The sequence below is a fragment of the Elgaria multicarinata genome, chromosome 2 (assembly GCF_023053635.1).
Source record: "Elgaria multicarinata webbii isolate HBS135686 ecotype San Diego chromosome 2, rElgMul1.1.pri, whole genome shotgun sequence".
Taxonomy (NCBI): Eukaryota; Metazoa; Chordata; class Lepidosauria; order Squamata; family Anguidae; genus Elgaria; species Elgaria multicarinata.
The window spans coordinates 78,726,567-78,747,607 of NC_086172.1; the positions used below are offsets into that span (position 1 = coordinate 78,726,567).

A 21,041-nucleotide genomic window follows, 5' to 3' on the forward strand; every position below is an offset into this window, starting at 1 on the left:
TGGAGAAGAGGATCGAGGTGAAGGCGGATCCTTCACCTCGATCCGGGGCTCCGCCAGAAAGGTAAGTGGGGTTTACCGGGCCCTGCCGCTGTCGCTGTCGCCCATGCGCGACAGCGGCAGGGCCCGGTAACCTCCCCGCCTCTCCCTTACCTGCCTCCGTCTGCGGCCCCTCGGCTTCTTCAATTGAGCCCGTGGTTCAACTAGGAAGTCTGGGCCGCACTTGAACCGCGGTCTCAATTGAAGAAGCCGAGGGACCGTGGACGGAGGCAGGTAAGGGCCCCCTCCCCTTGGTCCCTTACCGGGCTCTGCCGCCATCGCCGCACGGGCGGTGATGGCGGCAGGGCCCGGTAACCCCCCCCACCCTCCTCTCCTGGCCTTACCTGGCGCCACTCCCCTCCACTGCGGAGCTCCGATTCGGAGCCGGAGCTCCGCGGCGAAGAGGAGCGGAGTATGGGCGGAGCGGCGCGGCGCGGAGCGGGCCGATCTGAAATTTTCAGGTCGGCCCGCGGGGCGGAGCGGGGGATCCGTGCACACCCCTGCAATGCAGCCCATGTCCGCTGTAGTGTGTTTCTAGGAAGCAAAATTCTTAGGCCCTTCCATTCAGGGCTGGTGCTACCATTAGGCCAACTAGGCAGCCACCTAGGGTGCAGACCTCAGAGGGGCACAGTACTGCCCTTTTAGGGCCACAGTTTTATACAAACTAGCTGTTTTAAGAAAAAACATAATAAAAGGAAAATATAATAGTTCAGAAACTCTTCTTGAACAGCTGAATTGAAGCTGGCAATTTTTTAGGGGGCATGCAAGTAGCTTGCCTTGCCTATGGCACAAAATAGTCTGGCACCGGTCATGCTACCACTTTTGCATAAACTTAATCCCCCTGCAAAAGTGGGGGAAGAATATCAAGGACTTTGGGTGTGTGTATGAAAATTGATTGAGTTTTAGTGGTGGTGGGACTAGCTCTTTAGAATTTTACAAAGTTTTCACAGTTGATATTATTGGGTCCTGTAATAACGTTGCCCTAGTTGATATAGGGGTAAGGTTGGAAAATGGGTTTCTTGCAAGGCCTAGTCCCTGGTTTATGTGTTTTTGTTGCTATGCCTGGTATTGCTGGTGATACAGAGACATAAATTAGAACTGTAACAAACCCATATGCCAACACTACTTCACTCAGGCCAACATATCAATCATACTTATCATCTACTGTCATATATGCCATTCACCTGCCAAACATACCTTCTCTGTCTATATAGGATGAACAAGTAATTCATTGAAAGCACAAGGAACCTAGGAGACTTCAGAGTAATGGAGAGATATGTAATAGAAAGAAATGTAATAGAAATGTAAGATATGTAATAGAAAGGAAAAAATGTAATGGAAAGAATAGTGTTTAGATAAGGTAAAAAAATACCATCAAAACAAATTACAAAATTCCCTGAGAATGAGGCAAATAAATAAATAAATAAATAAATGGAAGTCTCTTTCACGGGGGAAGAAAATGTTGAGGAAACTGGAGGTCAGAACTAACTCCATGCCTTCCCTGGAGCTGGACACAACACTGCCCCTTCACACCTGCTACAGGGCTTTCAGGGAAGGAGCAGTATTATCAGCACCTGCATTAGAGTCATGATGTATTCAGAATCACCTCTCAGAGATCTAACATTTGGAAGATCCTGGGGAAGGTGCTGAACTATGAAGAATGACAACTAGAGCTGAGCCAAAATTTCTCAGAAAAAAACTTTTTCTGAGAAAAGCCCTGAGATTTTTTATTTTCTCAATACTTAGAAATAAAAGGCCACGTTGCAGAAACCCCCCCCCACCAAATTTTTCTTCCCCATTTTCCCTCACTCCCCAATGCCATGGGACAATGAGGTAATGTGGTAATAAGGAGAATGCAGAAGTTGCTGCTGTTGCCATTTGCAGTGGCAGTGTAAAAAGAAAATGAAAACCAAACTGGGGTACAGCTCTTGCCAATGGTGAACCCTGCCTATTAAAAATTGTTGGAGAATTTCTCCTGCCCTGGTGAAAATTGAAAAAATGTGTTTGAAAAAATTGTACAAATATGCTTTGATCAGCGGGAGAAGAATGCATAAATTTCAAAGATGCACACAAATGACGCTTACATTTGGAAAAATACTGATGAAAATATGCACAGATATGAATGTAATCTGATACTTGAGTTGGAAGAAGCACCAAGATGGAATTTGGAGTACTTTGGGGATCATGAGTTTGCAGATTCACATGGCCCCAGTGTCTGCATGATGTTTGCTCATCCCCCAGATTTAGGGCTTATTGCCTTATCTGATGTCCATGGCATCCAGACAACTCCTTTTGGCTGCCAGGAATCAGCAACATCCATCAACTCTTTCCAAACCATATAAGGTCTGTAGGACCTCCTGACCAAGAGGGGATCTACACTAGTACATGAAATGTTGTTTTTACAGTCATTGAACGTTTTGTTTTTGAACGACTTAAAACGTAGCAATTTTTAAAACATTTACTTACTTTTCTCTTTCCATGGGAATGCATTCCTTTTGGCCACACTAAGAAAACAAATCCGTTTGTTCTTTTTCCCTGTCTGCCAATTTCCCCTCCCACTTCCTCTTCTCTCCACCGGCAAACAAACCAGGAAGCAGCCTCTCAAAACTGAAATTTAAAAATGTCTGCAAAAAAGAGGCTTGGGAAAAAAAAACACGGCTCCAACTTTGGGCACGGAAATTACATAAACGTGCCCCCAGGAATGCGATTGGCTAATTAAGAATGACAGGAAACCCTTTTAATACGATGAAATCGGCCACATCATACCAAATAGAACTACTTATTTCAGAGAAGTTCAAAATAAAAAACGGAGAACAGACAATAATAAAATGTCTCAAACTGAACATCATGTGGCGAAATACTACCAAATGCACACTTAAAAACAGTAAGACACGTTCTAACTTGACTAGTATAGATCCTTCCAAGTGGGTCAGATGTTCCACTCTGAGTAATCCCCGTTATAATGAGGCAGTGAACTAGAAACTAGATAATGCAATGATCTAAATATCAAGGATTGAAGTGCACTGACAACTGTGGGGGCCCATGACACATATCATATACTGCTTTCATACCACTTCATAGTGAATATTAGGGCTGTGCACGGATCACCCGATCCACTTTGTGGCCCGATCTGGAACTTCCAGATTGGGCCCGATCCTCTTCGGGCCAATCTGCCTGTCCCCTGCTCCGCTCCGCGATCCAGCTCTGTCACCGTCGTCACATGGATGGCATTATAGGCAGCGCCAGGAAAGCCAACCCCCCACCCCCTTACCTGTGTCCATCATCACGGGCTTCAATTGAGGCCCTGGCTTGAAGCCGTAAGAGGCCTCAGCCTTCACTTCCGGCTCCAACTGGGACCTCAATTGAAGCCCACGAAGGACGGCAACAGACACAGGTAAGCCTCCCTCCTCCCTGCCCCCTTACCTGGCTCCGCCGATGCCGCATGGACGCTGATGCTGCCAGCAGCACCAGGTAGGCCAACCCCCCACCCCCTTACCTGCGTCTGTCACAGGCTTCAATTGAGGCCCCTGGTTTCAAGCGGAAGGGAAGGCCATGGCCTCTTCTGCTTGAAGCTGGGGCCTCAATTGAAGCCCGCGACAGACCTTGATGGACACAGGTAAGCCTCCCTCCTCCTCACTTTCCCCTTACCTGGCTCTGCCGCTGCCACCACATGGACGCTGATGCCGCTGGTGTCGCCAGGTAGGCCAACCCCCCGCCCCCTTACCTGCATCTGTCATGGTCCATCATGGGCTTCAATTGAGGCCCCGGCTTCAAACAGAAGAGAAGGCTGTGGCCTCTTCTGCTTGAAGCTGGGGCCTCAATTGAAGCCCGTGACAGACCGTGATGGATACAGGTAAGACTTCTTCCTTCCTGTCCCCTTACCTGGCTCCATCGCTGTCACCGCAGGGACTGTGGTGGCGGCAGCAGTGCCAGATGAGTCCATCTCCCCCCTACTTACGTGCATTCGGAGCTCTGGATCAAGGCAATTTTCTTTGCCTTGATCCGCAGCCCCCTGACTCACTTCTTCTCTGCCATTTCTGGAGGCGAATCAGGCCGCCTCGTTATCGCTTCTGTGCTGTGAAGCGAAGCGGACCACAGCCCTAGTCAATATCAACAGAATGAGGAGATACTGAGTGTTAAATCTCTCTCCTCAATGAGCAATGACAAGATGTGTCTTTCATTAATGTCAACTTTCATTTTTATATGGGTTGGAGTATATAGGTTGGCTGCAGAGCCAGGTGAAAACACAAAATGAATAGCCAAGAGCTTTGGCTGTTGGGCAGTCAAGAAATGGAATAAATAAAATAAATAAATTAACCAATTGGTCTATGTACTTGAACCAGTGTTTCTAGAGATCAGCTTCATATGCTGGCTGTGTTCAGGCACAGGAAAATTGCTGGAGACATCTTTTGAATGTAGGGTGACCATATGAAAAGGAGGAAAGGGCCCTGCCCCCTTGACCAGATACAATAGAGGGCAGGGCTCCTGCAACTTTAACTGTTGTGATGAAGATGGAATTTCACCAGGTGCTGCATGCATACAAATGACACCTGCTGAAATTCCCTTTTCAATACAACTCCTAAAGATAAAGAAGCCCTGCCCTCCTTTTCATATATTCACCTTATATATACAGTACATATTTAATACCAAGGAATTAAGCTGTTTGTTGATCTTACCTGTGAAGAGAACGGAATGTCATCCGTAAAGCCCAAGAGCAAGACTAGTAAATGGAATCACTCGTTTTATAGTTGGGTCGGTGTCATCTAAAAACCAAATCCCTGAAACTCTCAGGTGAAGTCTACATCATTAACATCCCCTGTATGATCTTTCGGCAAATCACCTGAGGACTTCCTATTTGGGAATTTGTTCAGTGCTTTTTCTGTCTCACCTTAATTAGTTTTAAACAGAACTTTTCCCTCTCAATTCAGTACTTGGTCCTCATTAGTTACTTTGTTTTAAAGTAACTAATGAGGAAACATGGAGGCCCCAACTGGAGCAGTGGAGGGGTAGTGGGAAAGCATGCTTAGAGGCTCTGACCCCCTTTCTGCTCCAATCGGGCCTATAAGTGTGGGGGCAGCAGGAAATCATGCTTTCCAGGGCCTTGGAAAGCACGCTCAAAGGACCCGATTGGAGTGAAGGCGGGGAAGTCATGTCATTTTGGCCATCCTCCCCACTGGTCCAATTGGGACATTCATATTCAAGGTGGCATTCATATTCTTCCTGTTCTCCATTTAATCCTCACAACAACAACCCTGTGAGGTAGGTTGGGCTGAGAGTCTGAGACTGGCCCAAAGTCACTTTAAAAAAATTCTTTATTTCCCATCCTTTTTTTTTAATATAGCAAAACAAACAAAAAGTTGGGCAGCAATTGCAGAAGGTATGGATCCAGTTCAGGCAGTTGAATCTCATGGGCTGGCAGTATGTCCTCGCTCCAAGGAGTTCAGAACAGCATAAGTGTGGATTTTTATTGCCATTAAAAAGCCATACATACCTCCCTGATTTATAATTTGCACATGTGGATTGATAGTTTTCATCTTTGGGTTATGTCCATAAAAATATGACCAAATTTGAGAATGCAGTAATATTTATTGTTGACAAAGAAACTAGAAACTAGAGGTGTTAAGTCAGGAATTAGCTTATAATTAGTTTCCGGGCAAAGTGTTGGTTATTACCTTTAAAGTAGGGCTGTGCCTCGACCCCCCAATCCACTCTGGATCACGATCCGCAACTTTTGGATTGGGTGCGCTCTGCTTTGGGACGATCCACCTCCAGTCCTCTCTGCTCCGGGGTGGATCCGGATCTCTGCTCCCCCCCACATAGACTTGCATTGAAAATGTCAAACGCCTATAACTTTTTAGTGTTCAATTTAGAAACATGAAAATGGGCACCAGGAGTGCTTCTAAACAGATCCTTAGGCATAGGAAATCGGATCATCCCCTGATTTTTGGTGAATTTTTAAAAAATTCTCCCCATTTACAGAAATGCACGTATCTCCATCATTTATCTAGATACACACATGCAACTACGCACCAGGAGACCTTCTAAATAGATCCTTGGGCATGGCCACTTTGAAGGAAATCGGATCATCCCCTGATTTTTGGTGAAAATTTCAAAAGATCTCCCCATTTACAGAAATGCATGTATCTCCATCATTTTTCCAGATACACACATGCAACTGCCCACCAGGAGACCTTCTAAATAGATCCTTGGGCATGGCCACTTTGAAGGAAATTGGATCATCCCCTGATTTTTGGTGAATTTTTAAAAGATCTCCCCATTTACAGAAATGTATGTATCTCCGTCATTTTTCCAGATATACACATGCAACTGCCCACCAGGAGACCTTCTAAATAGATCCTTAGGCATGCCAAGTTTGAAGGAAATCGGATCATGCCCTGATATTTGGGGAATTTTTAAAGTTAAACCTAAATCAGAAGCTTCCTTTCAGGTAACCACGTCAAACCACTTCAAGGTAGAAATTTTTTAAACTGAGTGAGTGTACAGCACATAGCTGTTCATGGGATAAACAACTCGGACCTTGGTTGCCACGCTTGGGTCGCAATACTTCTAAAAACTTAATTTCTTTCATGCCATCCACTCATTTCAAAGTGCTATGATGTGTTGGTTTTTCAAGATGCTCCCCCCGCACCTCCATCACAGTTCACACACTCCAGGGTATGCCCAGCCAATAATTGTAATAACAATAACAATACTAATAATCGCAACAACAAGAAGAATTAGAACAAAAACGTTGTCTGAGTTTGTTACCAGTAAGGGGAAAGTGACGTGCCCAGTGGGACAGTGGACTGTGCCACCAGTCATTCAGCCAGTCCTGTCTAGGTACCTGCCTTTGAGAAGCCACATCACACATCAACTCATGCAAATCATTGGCTTCCTTCCACTGTTTCCCCTTTGGAGGGTTCTGATGACCCTCAAGGGCAGTGGGCCCTGGGCACGTCCACATGCCATACACGACATCATCCACTTGCACCACACCTATTCAGTTGTTCACCAAGGTTATGGTGGGTGCCTTGCAGTGCTGTGTTGCCTATCTGTTATTTTACTTTGCATATTATTTAAGGTTGTGTGTGTGAGTTTGCTGGGGCTACTGCTTCACCAATGCACTCAAAAAGTGACAAAAGTCCTACAAAAAACAAACAAAGAAAAGTTACTAAGTATCCTGTTTTGCTTATTCCCTCCCTCCAAGATTGGGATTGGAGGGTGCTTCACAAGGGCTGATCAGTTATCATGATTGGGAAATAAACCTGTCAATCAATGCTGAAAAAAGCAGGTTCCCCCCTCTCGCTTTACCAATTCAATAAAATTTAATTGTAAGCAAACTGCACGACAAAGAATTCTGTAAATCAACACAAATGAGCCCCAATCATCAATTTCTAAGCACAGTAATTTTCAGGAATCTAGCTTTAAAAACAAAGAAGTTATAGGCGATTTTCTGCCCAATGCAATCCTATGGGGAAAAAGTCCAAAATGGCGGACAGAGCCCTGAAAACTTGTGGAGTGCTCCGCAAATGAAAGAAACGCTCCGTGTTGCTCTGCTGACCAGTTGACCTGATTTGGATCCGCCTTTGGCGGAGGCAGATCGGGTCGCTCCGCTATCGCTTCTACAACCCAAAACAGAGTGTAGCACAGCCCTCCTTTAAAGCCCTACATGGCTTGGGTCCAGGCTACCTGCAGGTTCGCCTTCCCCCATACAATCCGCCCTGCACATTCAGGTCCTCTGGGAAAAAAACTACTTCAGTTTGCTAAAATTAGGCTGACAAGTATTACTCAGAGGACTTTCTCTTCTGCTGCTCCGAGACTGTGGAATGGCATGCTGGAGGAGACTCGTAAACTTAACAGTCTTTTAATATTTAAGAAAGCTATAAAGACTGATTTTTCTGGCAGGCCTATCCAGTGGAATTTTAGGATGTTAGGATGTTTTTAGAATGTTTTAATAATGTGCAGTATACTATGTTTTTAATTCAGTTTTATGTATTTTATACTTGTTGTTCCCCACCTCGATCCAGATGGGGAGATGGGTATATATATATATATATATATATATATATATATATATATATATAGTATGCTTACTACAGATGATAACTGGAAGTATCCAGGTTTTCCCCTTCTATCCCAATGCCATAATAAACAAGTCAGAGGAAAGTGGCTTGCAACACCAGAATTAGTAGGCACTGTCATCTAGTGGGCAATTATGGTAATGGTGTTTATATATTGCACCCCAGAATTTGTGGGTTTTTTTTTTTAAAAAAAAATTGTTTTGGCTTCTCTCTGAGGCAAACTATATACCGTGCACAAATGCATCTAATAAACGCCTCTTTAGTTCCGCCCTTTTAGATGGAATGCAACATTTGGGAGCTGGAGTTTTGTTGGAGACACTTTGTATGGGCTTCCTGTGAATGATTGGTAAATATTCTGGGATATTTCCCCCCCCCCCTTTGTCCTTGGGACGAAATGATTACAAGGAAATATAAACTTAGAAAGCTGTTTATTTTCTTAACATTGTGCAGGAACTACAAAGTGGGAAGTGACACTTGATTTTGTTTATTTCTTTTACTATTTGAAACCTGTAAAGTCAGTCCCAATAACAGCAACAAAAACAGCCTTTGGTAGGTCTAATTAATTTTATTTTAAAAATGTTCTGCTGGTCTAAAAAATTACAGTAACAAGCGTTTGCCTTTACCTTGGCCTTTACAAATGTTTGTATTCATGTTTGCATTTGTTCCAGAGCTCACAGGCCACTGAGGAAGACCTTGCGTCAAAATGCGTCTGGCCAATGGAAACAACTTTACTGAGCATTCTTTGTTGAATTGTTTGATGGATTGACTGTATTTTTGCACATGTGATAGAATGCTCTGAATATATTATTTTTAAATATTGCTGTTCAATCTATAAAATTGTTATTTTTAATCTTTTCCCTTAACTTCTTTGTTGTCTATTGTATTCTGTTAGGTTAAGGGTAACACTTTTTTTGTTACAATTGTGTTTCATTAAAAACAGCAACAACCCCGCCCCCGTCTTGGTTTTTGGTACATACCGAGAACCCATGGTTTGTTGTTGGCTTGTGAACTGTGCATTGTTCTTGATTAACAAACCAAGGTTTATTATCTTGGCTGGGTTCAGGCAACGCAAGAACCCACATACTGTGTTGCGTGAACACAGGCATTCCCTTCTCTCATGGGCATAGATATCAAAATAGGCACATCTTACCTCTTTGTATCCATCAACATCAATTTGGGTTGAACTTTAGGAGAACAATGTTAAGGAAGAAAAGTCTGCTTTGACTGCTCAGGGAGGAGCACTCTCCCCCAACCCCATTTTTTTTCCAGTTTCCCCCTGAGCTTTCACATCCACATGACCAGATAACTTTAGGCTTTCAGACTTAGGCCTTTTCTACACCTAAGGATTATCCGAGGACAATGGAGGCATCGTCCCTGCCTGCTCCTGGGATCCCCTGTGTGTCATTTTTATGCACAGGGATGATCCCGGGATGATCCTGGGGAAAAAGGCAGGTGTAGAAATGACCTTAGTTTGGATCTATCCCACTGTGAGGATGAAAATAAATGCTTTCCAGGCAAAACATACAGAGACGACAGTAAAGGATGTAATAAGGTGTGGGACCAGGCCCATGATGGTTACTGTCTTTGAGAGACAACTTGACTCTTCAGCAGCCTTTTGAAAGCCTCTTTTACCTCCTTGTTTCTCAGACTGTAGATGAGTGGATTCAACATAGGGATTGCAAGGGTGTAAAACACAGAGATAATTTTGTCCTGTTCCACGGAATATTTTGAACTTGGACGTAAGTACATGAAAATGGCTGTCCCATAAAATATGGTGACAGCTGTCAGATGGGAGGCGCAGGTAGAGAAGGCTTTACGCCTGCCTTCAGCGGAGTTGATCTTAAGGATGGAGACAAGGATGTATGTGTAAGAGACAAGAATGGTCAGGATAGTGACTGATACAATTGCTGTAGAGAAGGTGAAATGAATGATATCAGTGATTGTTGTGTCCGAGCAGGATAGCTTTAGGAGAGGGGGCACATCACAGAAGAAATGGTTGATTATGTTGGATCTACAAAAGGACAGATTAAATACCAATGAAGTCTGAACGACTGCATTCACACAACCCGTAAGATATGAGCCAGTCACAAGCAGAGCACAGCGCTTGTTGGACATGATAGCAGTATATAAGAGCGGATTGCAGATAGCTATGAAGCGGTCATATGCCATCACACCTAGCAGGCAGCATTCACAGGTTACAGCGATGCCGAAAAAGAAAAACTGCAATGCACAGCTAGTGAACGAAATCATCTTGCTTTGCACAGCAAAACTCATCAGTGTCCTGGGAGCAATAACACTTGAGTAACCAATGTCTTGTTGTGGTTAGGTTTTTAACCACAGAAGGAAAAGGACTCTAAAGAGTTAAAAAGATGTCCTTGGCCAGATTGTCTCTGCCAGGAGAAGTCCAGTATGAAGCAGATTCTTCCCTGGCCTACGTGCGGTACGAGATGTACAAGATGAAGAGACTATTGGTTAATTGGGCCAAGGAGAAAAGTGTATTTAAGAAGTCCATGTTGTAAGGCTTCTTACTGCTGGTTCTTACTGCTGGAACTTACTGCTGGAACTTACTGCTGGAACTTACTGCTGATGTTATACTGCTACGTTGTTGCTGTATTGTGAAAGGACTGTATATATGACCATTTATTCTGTAAGTAATTTATTTAGTGTCAGTAAAGCTTCTTACTGACCAAAGACCGTGAGTGCTTCTTTTTGTTCCTAAATTCAAGCTGAAACCATTTCCAGACTCTACGCTGCTGCTATTTCGCACTCTGCTATATTTTTGGGTAAGCAATTACCCCGATAGGTTATGGGCCCAGAGAAAGTCTGGAAGGCATAATTTTTGGTTGCTGGAAAGCTTGAGAGCAAAGGAACGCTGGAGGGAAAGACGGAGTCGAGCTCAGGCAGTTCATCGAGCTCAGACGGGTCTGTATCCAGTGTGAGTCGCGCTCCAGCCCAGCCGGTGAGGATGGCCCAGGTTCAGATGGCATCCAGTATTCCGGTGGAACGGCTGAATGAGAGAAATTACTTAACGTGGTCATTCAAGATGGAAATGTTTTTGAAGCGGGACAGATGTTGGAACGTCGTGAGTGTCCCGAGGCCGGTTGGTCAGACTGCTCAAGAAGCACAAGTGTGGGAAGAGCAGAATGAAAGGGCCAAAGCAAACATTGTCTTGAGTATGGAGGACTCGCAAATTGTCCATATCAACAGAGATGAGACGGCAAGAGACAGCTGGAATGCGCTGAGACAGATTTATGTGCGTGCGTCGGCAAGCACACGGCTGAGCCTCACCAGAGAGCTGTATCGGTTAAAGTTGGAGGAGGATGGAAGTTTGGCAAATCATCTCCAACAGGTGAGATCTCTATTTGTCCAGTTGCAGGAGGTCGGAATCGTTTTTACGGAAGAGCATAAGTGCTACCTGATTTTGGGGTCGTTGCCTCAAAGCTGGGACGTTCTGACAACCAGTCTGGAAAGTATGAAGACTGATGAACTCACTCTTCATTATTTGACGGGTCGTTTGCTCCAAGAAGAGAAACGGCGTCTTTCCAGGAAGGAGGAAAACTGCCAGGAAAGGGTTAAGCAGTCAGCCCTTGGCAGCGGAGAAAGAATGCAGAGAGATAAGTGTTTCCAAGACAACAATGTGGAGAGAACCGCAGTTGCAGTAAGAAAGTGTTATTTTTGCAAACAGCCGGGTCATATCAAACGCTTCTGTAAAAAGAGGAAGAAGGGAGTTACACAGGCTGGAGAGGAGAAGGAATGCTCGAATGCATTTGTTTCAGCCACAGTGAGGTGTAACGAGGCCCAAGAGGTTTGGCTGATTGATTCTGCGTCGTCCAGAACAATTTCTAATAATCCAGAGGCGTTTCGGAAGTTGGAACCAAGCAAGGTGAAGTCAATCACGCTTGCAGATGGACGAACGTCGAGGGTGGAAGGAATTGGCTGTTGCTACGTTCCATGTCTGCAAAAGGAGTGTGAACAGGTTCTGTATGTTCCAGATTTAGATTTTTGTCTCCTTTCTGTTAGTGCTCTAACGTCTGAAGGATACGTTGTTACGTTTCAGAAGGATGAGTGCCAAGTGATTAAGGATGGACAAAATGTGGCACTGGGACATGTTAAAAATGGACTGTTTTACATGGGTGCAGGTAAAGAAAGGGTGGCACAAACTGGTAACGTGCCAGACCATAAAAATTGTGTTCATGAGTTGCACAGGCGTTTAGGTCATGCAAGTTTTAAAGTGTTAAGTCACATGCCTCAAGTGTGTACAGGGTTAAGCTTGCGAAACTGTAAAAATTTCTTGGATTGTTCAATCTGTCATCAGACCAAATCCCGGGTGCAGAACATCTGCAGGAAAAGTGACAGGGTGTCACAAAAGCCTTTTGAACTGGTGTTTATTGACTTGGTAGGGCCATTCACGCCTACACAAGGGGGATCCAGTTACGTGCTTGTAATTCTGGATGATTACACACGCTTTAGTTGGTGTTATTTACTGAAGCGAAAATCAGAAGCTTTTGAAACTTTTAGGGATTGGAAAACTTGGGCGGAAAAGTTCTTTAACAAGCCCATTATTTCTGTGCAGTCGGACCGTGGGGGTGAGTTTGTTTCTGGAAGGTTCTGTGAGTGGTTTAGGAAAACAGGAATCACACACAGGTTAATAGATCCCCAAACTCCTTTTCAAAATGGGTCAATTGAGAGAAGAATTGGAGTACTTCAAATGAAGAAAGATTCTCTCATGGCTGATGCAAACGCTGAGCAAGATTTGTGGGGAGAAGCATTTTTAACCGCAAACTATCTGTGTAATAGAACCTGGAGCAGGGTTACAGGCAGTTCGCCTTACTGTTTACTTTTTGGTTCAAAGCCAGATTTGTCTCACTTGAGAACATGGGGGTCTTGGGCATACGTGCATATCCCAAAGTCCAAAAGATCTAAAGGTGAAACCAAGTCTGTGAAATTACGTTTTGTGGGTTATTCTGGCATGCAATCCAAATCTTGGCGTTTTTCCCTAAGTCATGGGAAGGTGGTTGTTTCTAGGTCTGCTACTTTTCAGGAGGCAGGTTGGGACAGGATTCAAGGTTCCCAAGTTCTGTTAGAAACCGTAAACAACCAGGAGAAAACAGTAACTCAGGGGTTAACTTCTCAGAGCCCTCACATCTCTGAGAAAAGTGTTTCCACTCCCAAAAGTGGAAGGGAGGAGGGAAATGAAAGGGAGGAAGAAATTTCCAGTGTACCTCGTCGTTCACAAAGAAAAAACAAAGGAATTCCACCTTTAAAGTATTCAGATGAATTCAGTGTGTGTTATGTGAAGTCTGAACCTGAGAGTTACAGTGATGTGTTGAAATTGTCTGAACAAGAACAAGAAAAGTGTTTTCAGGCAGCGAAAACTGAAAGGGGGTGTTTTCAAACACACGTGTCTGTATGCAAAGGGGCAAGCAAAAGAGTACATGATTGTGGAGCTAGTGGTTCGTCTACTGGTGGCAGGGAGTTCCCAAGACCACATTCAAGAAAACTCAGCCCAAAGCTGCAGGAAGGGTTGAAACTGAAGTCTCTGGGGAAAGTTAGGTGTTACCTTGATGTAGAGGTAGAAAAGTTTCCAAAGGAAATTACCTAAAAAAGCCAGAAGCAGAAAGTTTTAAAATTGCTGAAAGTTTGCAAGTTGGAAGATTGCAAAGTAATTCAACGCCCCAAAGCACAAAGTTTTTTTTTCAACAGTGCTTGGAAGAAGAAGAAAAGAAAAGCTTACATATAAATAAGTCTCTGGGAAATGTAACACACAGAGAAATGTACACAATGTTGGGATTGTTGTAAACATGTAAAGTTGATTTCTTACAGGTGAAATGTAATGAAATGTAAATTGTATTTTTTCTGTAGTTAAAAAATGAAAGGGTGTTGTGGTTAGGTTTTTAACCACAGAAGGAAAAGGACTCTAAAGAGTTAAAAAGATGTCCTTGGCCAGATTGTCTCTGCCAGGAGAAGTCCAGTATGAAGCAGATTCTTCCCTGGCCTACGTGCGGTACGAGATGTACAAGATGAAGAGACTATTGGTTAATTGGGCCAAGGAGAAAAGTGTATTTAAGAAGTCCATGTTGTAAGGCTTCTTACTGCTGGTTCTTACTGCTGGAACTTACTGCTGGAACTTACTGCTGATGTTATACTGCTACGTTGTTGCTGTATTGTGAAAGGACTGTATATATGACCATTTATTCTGTAAGTAATTTATTTAGTGTCAGTAAAGCTTCTTACTGACCAAAGACCGTGAGTGCTTCTTTTTGTTCCTAAATTCAAGCTGAAACCATTTCCAGACTCTACGCTGCTGCTATTTCGCACTCTGCTATATTTTTGGGTAAGCAATTACCCCGATATGTCTAAGATTGAAAGATTGCTTAAGAAGAAGTACATGGGAGTATGAAGCCGGGAGTCCATCCTGATTAATGTTACCATGCCAATGTTCCCCACCAGGATGAGCAAGTAAACCAATAAAAACACTACAAAAAGAACAAACTTCAGCCTCTGGTTATCTGTGAATCCCAGCAAAATGAACTCAGTTATCATCGTGAAGTTTGTCTCTGCCATTTATGCAAAGGATGCTCCCATCTGCAAACAAGAATATGAGGACAATGATGAAAAAGTATTAGCTCCATAATAATTGTGACATACAGGCCTAATCTACAACAAGCAGGACATTGCACTATGAAAGCGGAATGAAAGCAGTATTTGAGAGGCAAAAGCCTCACCAAGAAGGTTATAGCGGTATGAAAGCGGTATATGGTATGTGTCAATGGGCCCCAACAGTTATCAGTGCACTTCAATACTGCTATAAGGCAGTAGCGTGGCTCCTGCCTTTTACATACCACTTTCATACTGCTTTCATAATGCAATATCCTTCTTGGTGTAGATTAGGCCACAGTCACATGATGATGATGATAGATTGATTTCATTTCTATGTTGCCCAGTAACTGAAGTCTTCTGGGGAATTCACAACAATTTAAATACAAGAAAAAAGAAACAAACTACAATATTAAAACATAATACAGCATTACAACATTAAAATAAATCATATTAAAAAATGGTTAAACACACAAAGCAGTGCAAGTATTCAACGATCTTTGTCAGCAAACACTCCAATGGAGGCGCAGCGTTAAGCAAATAACTGAAACGCTAACAAAAAATACAGTGAGATATTCTTGGGGTTACCCTGTTTTTTTAAAGTTTTCCTATGCTGGGGGCCAACACAGAGTAACCTCTTTGGAGCAAGGCAAGGAGCTGCTGAAGAGTTTGGGGTTATTTAAGGATGCAAGTCTTGGAGCTGGAGTTGGGAATGGAGCCAAATCCGGGGCGTCTGGGACGGGGTAAATGGGGAATGGTATTATGAGATAATAATATGATAAGTAGTTAAGTACAGAGATCTTGCCGTTAGGGCGGGGCCCCGCCTCCCCCCTCTCCCCTAAGTTAGATAATGGCCGGAGTAATAGACTCACGGGGATATGGGGAGGGGGAAGGTAGTGGGGGGAAGAGGGGTTGGGGGGATTAATAGGGTGGGAGGGAGGGAGATGAAGGGGGTTCAGGGTTTATTTTTATTTTTGTTGTTGTATATGTTTATGAGTTGCAGAGCACACGGGATCGGAAGGAAAATCAAAAGGGTGATTATGAATAAGAATATTAAAGTATCAACGCTTAATGTTAAAGGTCTGGGGGCAGTCGTGAAAAGGAGGAGAATAGAACAAATGTTAAATAAAGAAAGATCTGATATTATTATGATGCAAGAAACACACCAAAAATTTGATGGCGTAAATGAAATTCGGACAAGGTGGTCTGTTTATTATGAAAAGTCATTAGGGACGTCAAAAAAAAAAATGGAGTAGCAATTTTGATTTTAAAAAAAAGTGGATTCATACTGAAAACTGTAAAAAAGGATGATAATGGTAGATATCTTATGATAAAGGGGCAAATAGAAAGTGAACAATATACATTAGTAAATGTTTATGCCCCTAATGAGAGACATAGAGAGTTTTTTATGAATTTATTTAATGAAATAGAGGAGTTTAGGGAAGGATATCTTATTTTAGCTGGGGATTTTAATATGGTAATGGATAATAGAGTGGATAGATCAAACCCCACAAATGTGGAAAAAAGAAATAATATTACTATATTGAATAAACTAGTAAAAGAAAAAGATTATGTAGATTGTTGGCGTTTACTGAATGGATCAAATTCGGGATTTTCTTACTATTCCTCAGTTCATCAGACATACTCTAGAATAGATTATATAATGGTTTCAAAAGAGTTTGCAAGTAAGGTATGTAAAATGGAAATGGGGGTAATAAAGGTAACAGACCATGCATTGTTAAGTTTAGAATTTACAGTTAAAAAGAATTATAAGGAAGCGTTTAGGTGGAAACTAAACACAAAACTTTTGAAGTATAATAAGGTGGTAGAAAAAATGCAAAGAGAATTGACAGTCTTGGGAAATTAATGAGAAGGGAGGAACGTCAAGGGCAGTAGTTTGGGATACCATGAAGGCAGTATCAAGAGGGATGTGTATTAGAGAAATGTGTAATTTAAGAAGGCAACAAGTAGCAGAGCAGGAACAATTGGAGGAAGAGATTAAGAAAATGGAGAAAGATTATTGGCAAGATAAAAATAAATATAAATTAATAGAAATACAAGCAAAGAAAAAACAATTAGAAAATTTAAATTTAGAGGAGGTTCAAAAGAATTTAATATATATGAAAAGGGAGTATTTTGAAAACAGTAATAGGAATTCTAGATTGCTTGCCAGGCTCACACAAAAAGAAAAAGCCAGGAATGGGATAGGGATTTTGAAGGATAAACAAGGGAAGTATTGTCATACAATGAAGGATAAAGTAAAGATTTTTCAGGAGTTTTATCAAGAATTGTATAAGGGAAAGGATATTCAAAAACAAAAGTTGGAAGCTTATATAGAAAAGTATATAAAGAGAATAAAAATAGAGCATAAAGAGTTAATGGAAAAGGTAATAACTCAAGGAGAAGTAGAAGAAGTAATTGAGAACTTGAAGCCGGGTAAATCACCGGGGGTAGATGGTTTAGGTCCAGAATATTATAAGGTTTTTAAAAGAATTTTAGTACCAAAATTATTAAATTTGTATAATTCCATATTGGAAGGGGATAGAACGCCAGAATCATGGGAACATTCATTAATAATTTTAATACCAAAACCAGATAAAGATTTGACTGTCCCTGATTCATATAGACCTATTTCATTAATAAATCAAGATGCTAAGATTTTTTCAACTATTTTAGCAAGGCGGTTGAATAAATTTATAGAGGAATACATAGGGGAGGACCAATGTGGATTTGTGGCAGGTAGACAGATGTCTAATTTAGTGGGAAGAATATTAAAGGTAATACAGGTGATAAATAATAGGGATGTGCTCCGCTCCGATTAGGAGCGTAGAAGCAGTAGCGGATTGGCCTGCTCCGCCTTACCCAGAGGCGGAGTAGGAGCGGGCCGCGGACCCCCTAGAAGCAAGGCGAAGAGAAGCGACCATTTTTCGGAGCTCCGAGTTCAGTCGGAGCGCTCCGGTCGCCATCTTGAAAACATTTCGCCATAGGATTGCATTGCGGCAAATAATCGCGCATAACTACGTTGTTTTTGAAGCTATCGTTCTGGAAATTCTTGTGCACAGAGAGTCGTGGATGGGGGTCATTTTGAGACCACTCTCAACTTTCTGCGTTGTCTGGGTCGCGGGCTATATTTTTGTGAAAATCGGGTCAACCGCGCGGCTCAAACTGCGTTTTCGGCTTTTCGCCCATAGGATTGCATTGAGGGAAAGAATCGGGGATAATTGGGGGGGGGGGGTTAAGCTATCGTTCTGGAAATTCTTGTGCACAGAGAGTCGTGGATGGGGGTCATTTTGAGACCACTCTCAACTTTCTGCATCGTACGGGTCGCGGGCTATATTTTTGTGAAAATCGGGTCAACCGCGCGGCTCAAACTGCCTTTTCGGCTTTTCGCCCATAGGATTGCATTGAGGGAAAGAATTGGGGATAACTGGGGGGGGGGGTTAAGCTATCGTTCTGGAAATTCTTGTGCACAGAGAGTCGTGGATGGGGGTCATTTTGAGACCACTCTCAACTTTCTGCGTTGTCTGGGTCGCGGGCTATATTTTTGTGAAAATCGGGTCAACCGCGCGGCTCAAACTGCCTTTTCGGCTTTTCGCCCATAGGATTGCATTGAGGGAAAGAATCGGGGATAACTGGGGGGGGGTTTAAGCTATCGTTCTGGAAATTCTTGTGCACAGAGAGTCGTGGATGGGGGTCATTTTGAGACCACTCTCAACTTTCTGCATCGTACGGGTCGCGGGCTAGACGTTTTTAAAAAATCGGCGGGAAAAATACCTTTTTCAAAGGGCTGAGGGGCAGAGTCAGCTCCCGGTCATGATGATCCCAAAGTTGGAGGAGGGCATAGGCAAAACAGGTAACTTGGGATTCTGGGAAACTTCTCTTTCTTCATCTGAACGGGCTTTTCCCCGTGTTTTTTAACACAGTAGCCCCACCAAATGCACAAACACAACCTGAAATCATATACTAAGCCAAGAATAAGAGATAGAAAAACACAGCACTGCTCCCCACCCTAACCTTGGGGAACAACAGAATCGATGTGGTGCAAGGGGATGAGCTCCCCTAGGGCATCTCATCGTGGACGTGCCCCCACTCTCTCCTGCACTGGAAGGCCATTAGAGCCTTCCAAAGAGAGTAAAACGGTGGAGCAAATGCCTATCATGAGTTGAAGTGAATGGTCACTTTTCAGTGGTGGAGCAATGCCTGTTCTGAGTCGAAGTGAGCGTTTTACTTCTTCTCAGAGCTGTGGCTGTCAGTGTCTTGAACTGGCAGCTACTTCCCCCTCCCCCGGGCACGTCCCCCTATTGCTGGTAAAAGACAGATATAGCCTTTTAAAAAAAGTTCTTCTTGTTGTTTATTGAGCAACACTGCTTCTTTTAATTCCACCCCTCCTTTGTTTATTGATTGATTTATTCCATTTTATATGCATTACTGGCTTATCCTTGGCTCACTTCCTTATGCCCCCAGAAATGCCAGCTGCATGCCTGCCTGCCTTCCCTCCCTCCTCCCCTGCCCACCTCGCAGGGATGTTGTGTGTGGGGTGCCCGATTTTCAAAAATTCGCCAAAAATCAGGGGATGATGGGATTGCTTTGAAACTTGGCGTGCGTGTGTATATCCCCATGAGGTGTCATGGTGCCAAACATGAGGTTTCTAACTTGAACAGAAAAAAAGTTGTATAATTTTTTAGCTTTCAATGCAAGCCTATGGGGGGGGGGGGAAACGGAGCTCCGGATCCGGATCCGGAGCTCCGGGCGGAGCGGAGCGGAAGTGGGCGGAGCGGGGGCGGGGCAGAGCGGCCCGATCCAGAAAATGGCGGATCTGCAAGTGAAGCGGAGCGGGGGGTCTGTGCACACCCCTAATAAATAAGTCTAGGGTTAAAGCGGGAATTCTGGCATTGGATATTTTTAAGGCTTTTGATTGTTTGAGCTGGCAAGCTTTAAAGATGGTTTTAAATAAAATGGGGTTTGGAAATAAATTTAAAGCGATAATAGAACAGTTATACTCTCAAAATACAGCCGTAGCGGTAGTGAATGATGGTGTGACAGATAAGATATGACTAGCCAGAGGTACAAGGCAAGGATGTCCGCTCTCACCAGTCCTATTTGTAATGGTAATGGAATTATTGGCGAATGCAATACGAGAAGATGAGGAGATTGAAGGAATAGGTAGTATGAAAGAAATTAAATTGAATATGTTTGCAGACGACACGTTGTTGACGATAAAGAATCCAATAGAGAAGATGGGGAGAATTAAACAGCAACTGAGAGAATTTGGGGATATTACGGGGTTAAAAATAAATTGGTCTAAATCAGAATTGATGTTGTTTAATTATACTAAAAAGGAAGAGAAGGATTGGGAAGAAAAGGGAAGAGAAATGAGAGTTAAGAATCAGATTAGATATTTGGGAATAAAAATTACGCAGAAACTAGAGAGTTTAGAGAAAGAGAATTTAAATGTGTTAAAAAAAGAGATTTTAGCAAAATTGGAAAAATATAAAAGGTTAAATTTATCTTGGTTTGGAAGAATAGCATTAATAAAAATGAAGATTTTCGCAAAGATTAATTTTGTGTTCAGGATGCTACCAATAAAAATTTCAGAATTAGAGCTAAAAAGTTGGCAAAGGATTATAAATAATTATTGTAATGGTGATAAGAAAGCGAGGGTAAATAAAAGTAAATGGTATTTGAGCCAAAAAAAGGGAGGATTGGGTCTCCCGAATATTAAATTATATTATGTAGCTAATAGATTAAGATATATAGTGGAGGCAATTACAGGATTAGGGGAATTAGATTGGATGGAAGAAAAAATTACGAGTAATATAGAGACTAATTTGGAAAATGTATTTTTTATGGAAGGGAAAAAAAAATGGGTGGAAAGTATAAATAACCCGCTTCTGAGGTCTCACTGGGAAATTTGGAGTAAATATAAAGGGGAGCTGCTTCCAAGCAGCTCTCCTTTGTCACCGGTAATAATGTTGAAGAATTTCCCGGAGGAATTAAAGAGTAGATTAAGTAAAGTTTTAATAGAAAAAAATAAAATGAAATTAAGGGATTGGTTAAGAGGAATGAGTACAAGAGAGGATATGGAAGAGGTTTTGAAGGATAAAAAATTAACTTGGTTAAATTATAGGCAATTAGAACAGTGGACTAAAAAGTGGGTAAGAGATAATGGAGATTGTAGAGAATTAACAAAGTTTGAGGAACTAATAGTTAAGAAAGAAAATGAAAGGGAGAAAAGAACAGTGTTAAAAGGGTTGATGAGTGAAATATACAGAATATTGGTGGAGAAAGGGACGGTGGATAATACAGGTAAAATGGTTTGGGAGACAG

General features: G+C 42.6%; 1 protein-coding gene across 1 annotated transcript; it reads right to left on the reverse strand.

The window, feature by feature from the left end:
• Positions 1-9,692: 9,692 nt before the first annotated feature.
• Positions 9,693-14,681, reverse strand: LOC134392498 (olfactory receptor 5J3-like). The gene is made up of 2 exons (XM_063116868.1): positions 14,468-14,681; positions 9,693-10,423 (listed from the first exon to the last, which is right to left on the reverse strand). The coding sequence occupies exons 1-2, from the start codon at positions 14,679-14,681 to the stop codon at positions 9,693-9,695; spliced, it is 945 nt and encodes a 314-aa protein (XP_062972938.1).
• Between the last annotated feature and the right edge of the window lie 6,360 nt (positions 14,682-21,041).

Excerpts from the sequence above, each read along its gene's own strand:
- LOC134392498 (XM_063116868.1), bottom strand. The coding sequence starts at position 14,681 with ATGGCAGAGACAAACTTCACGATGATAACTGAGTTCATTTTGCTGGGA. Across the intron at positions 10,424-14,467 it reads TCTTTCAATCTTAGACATAT|GTTACTCAAGTGTTATTGCT; the intron begins CGGGGTAATTGC and ends AACAAGACATTG.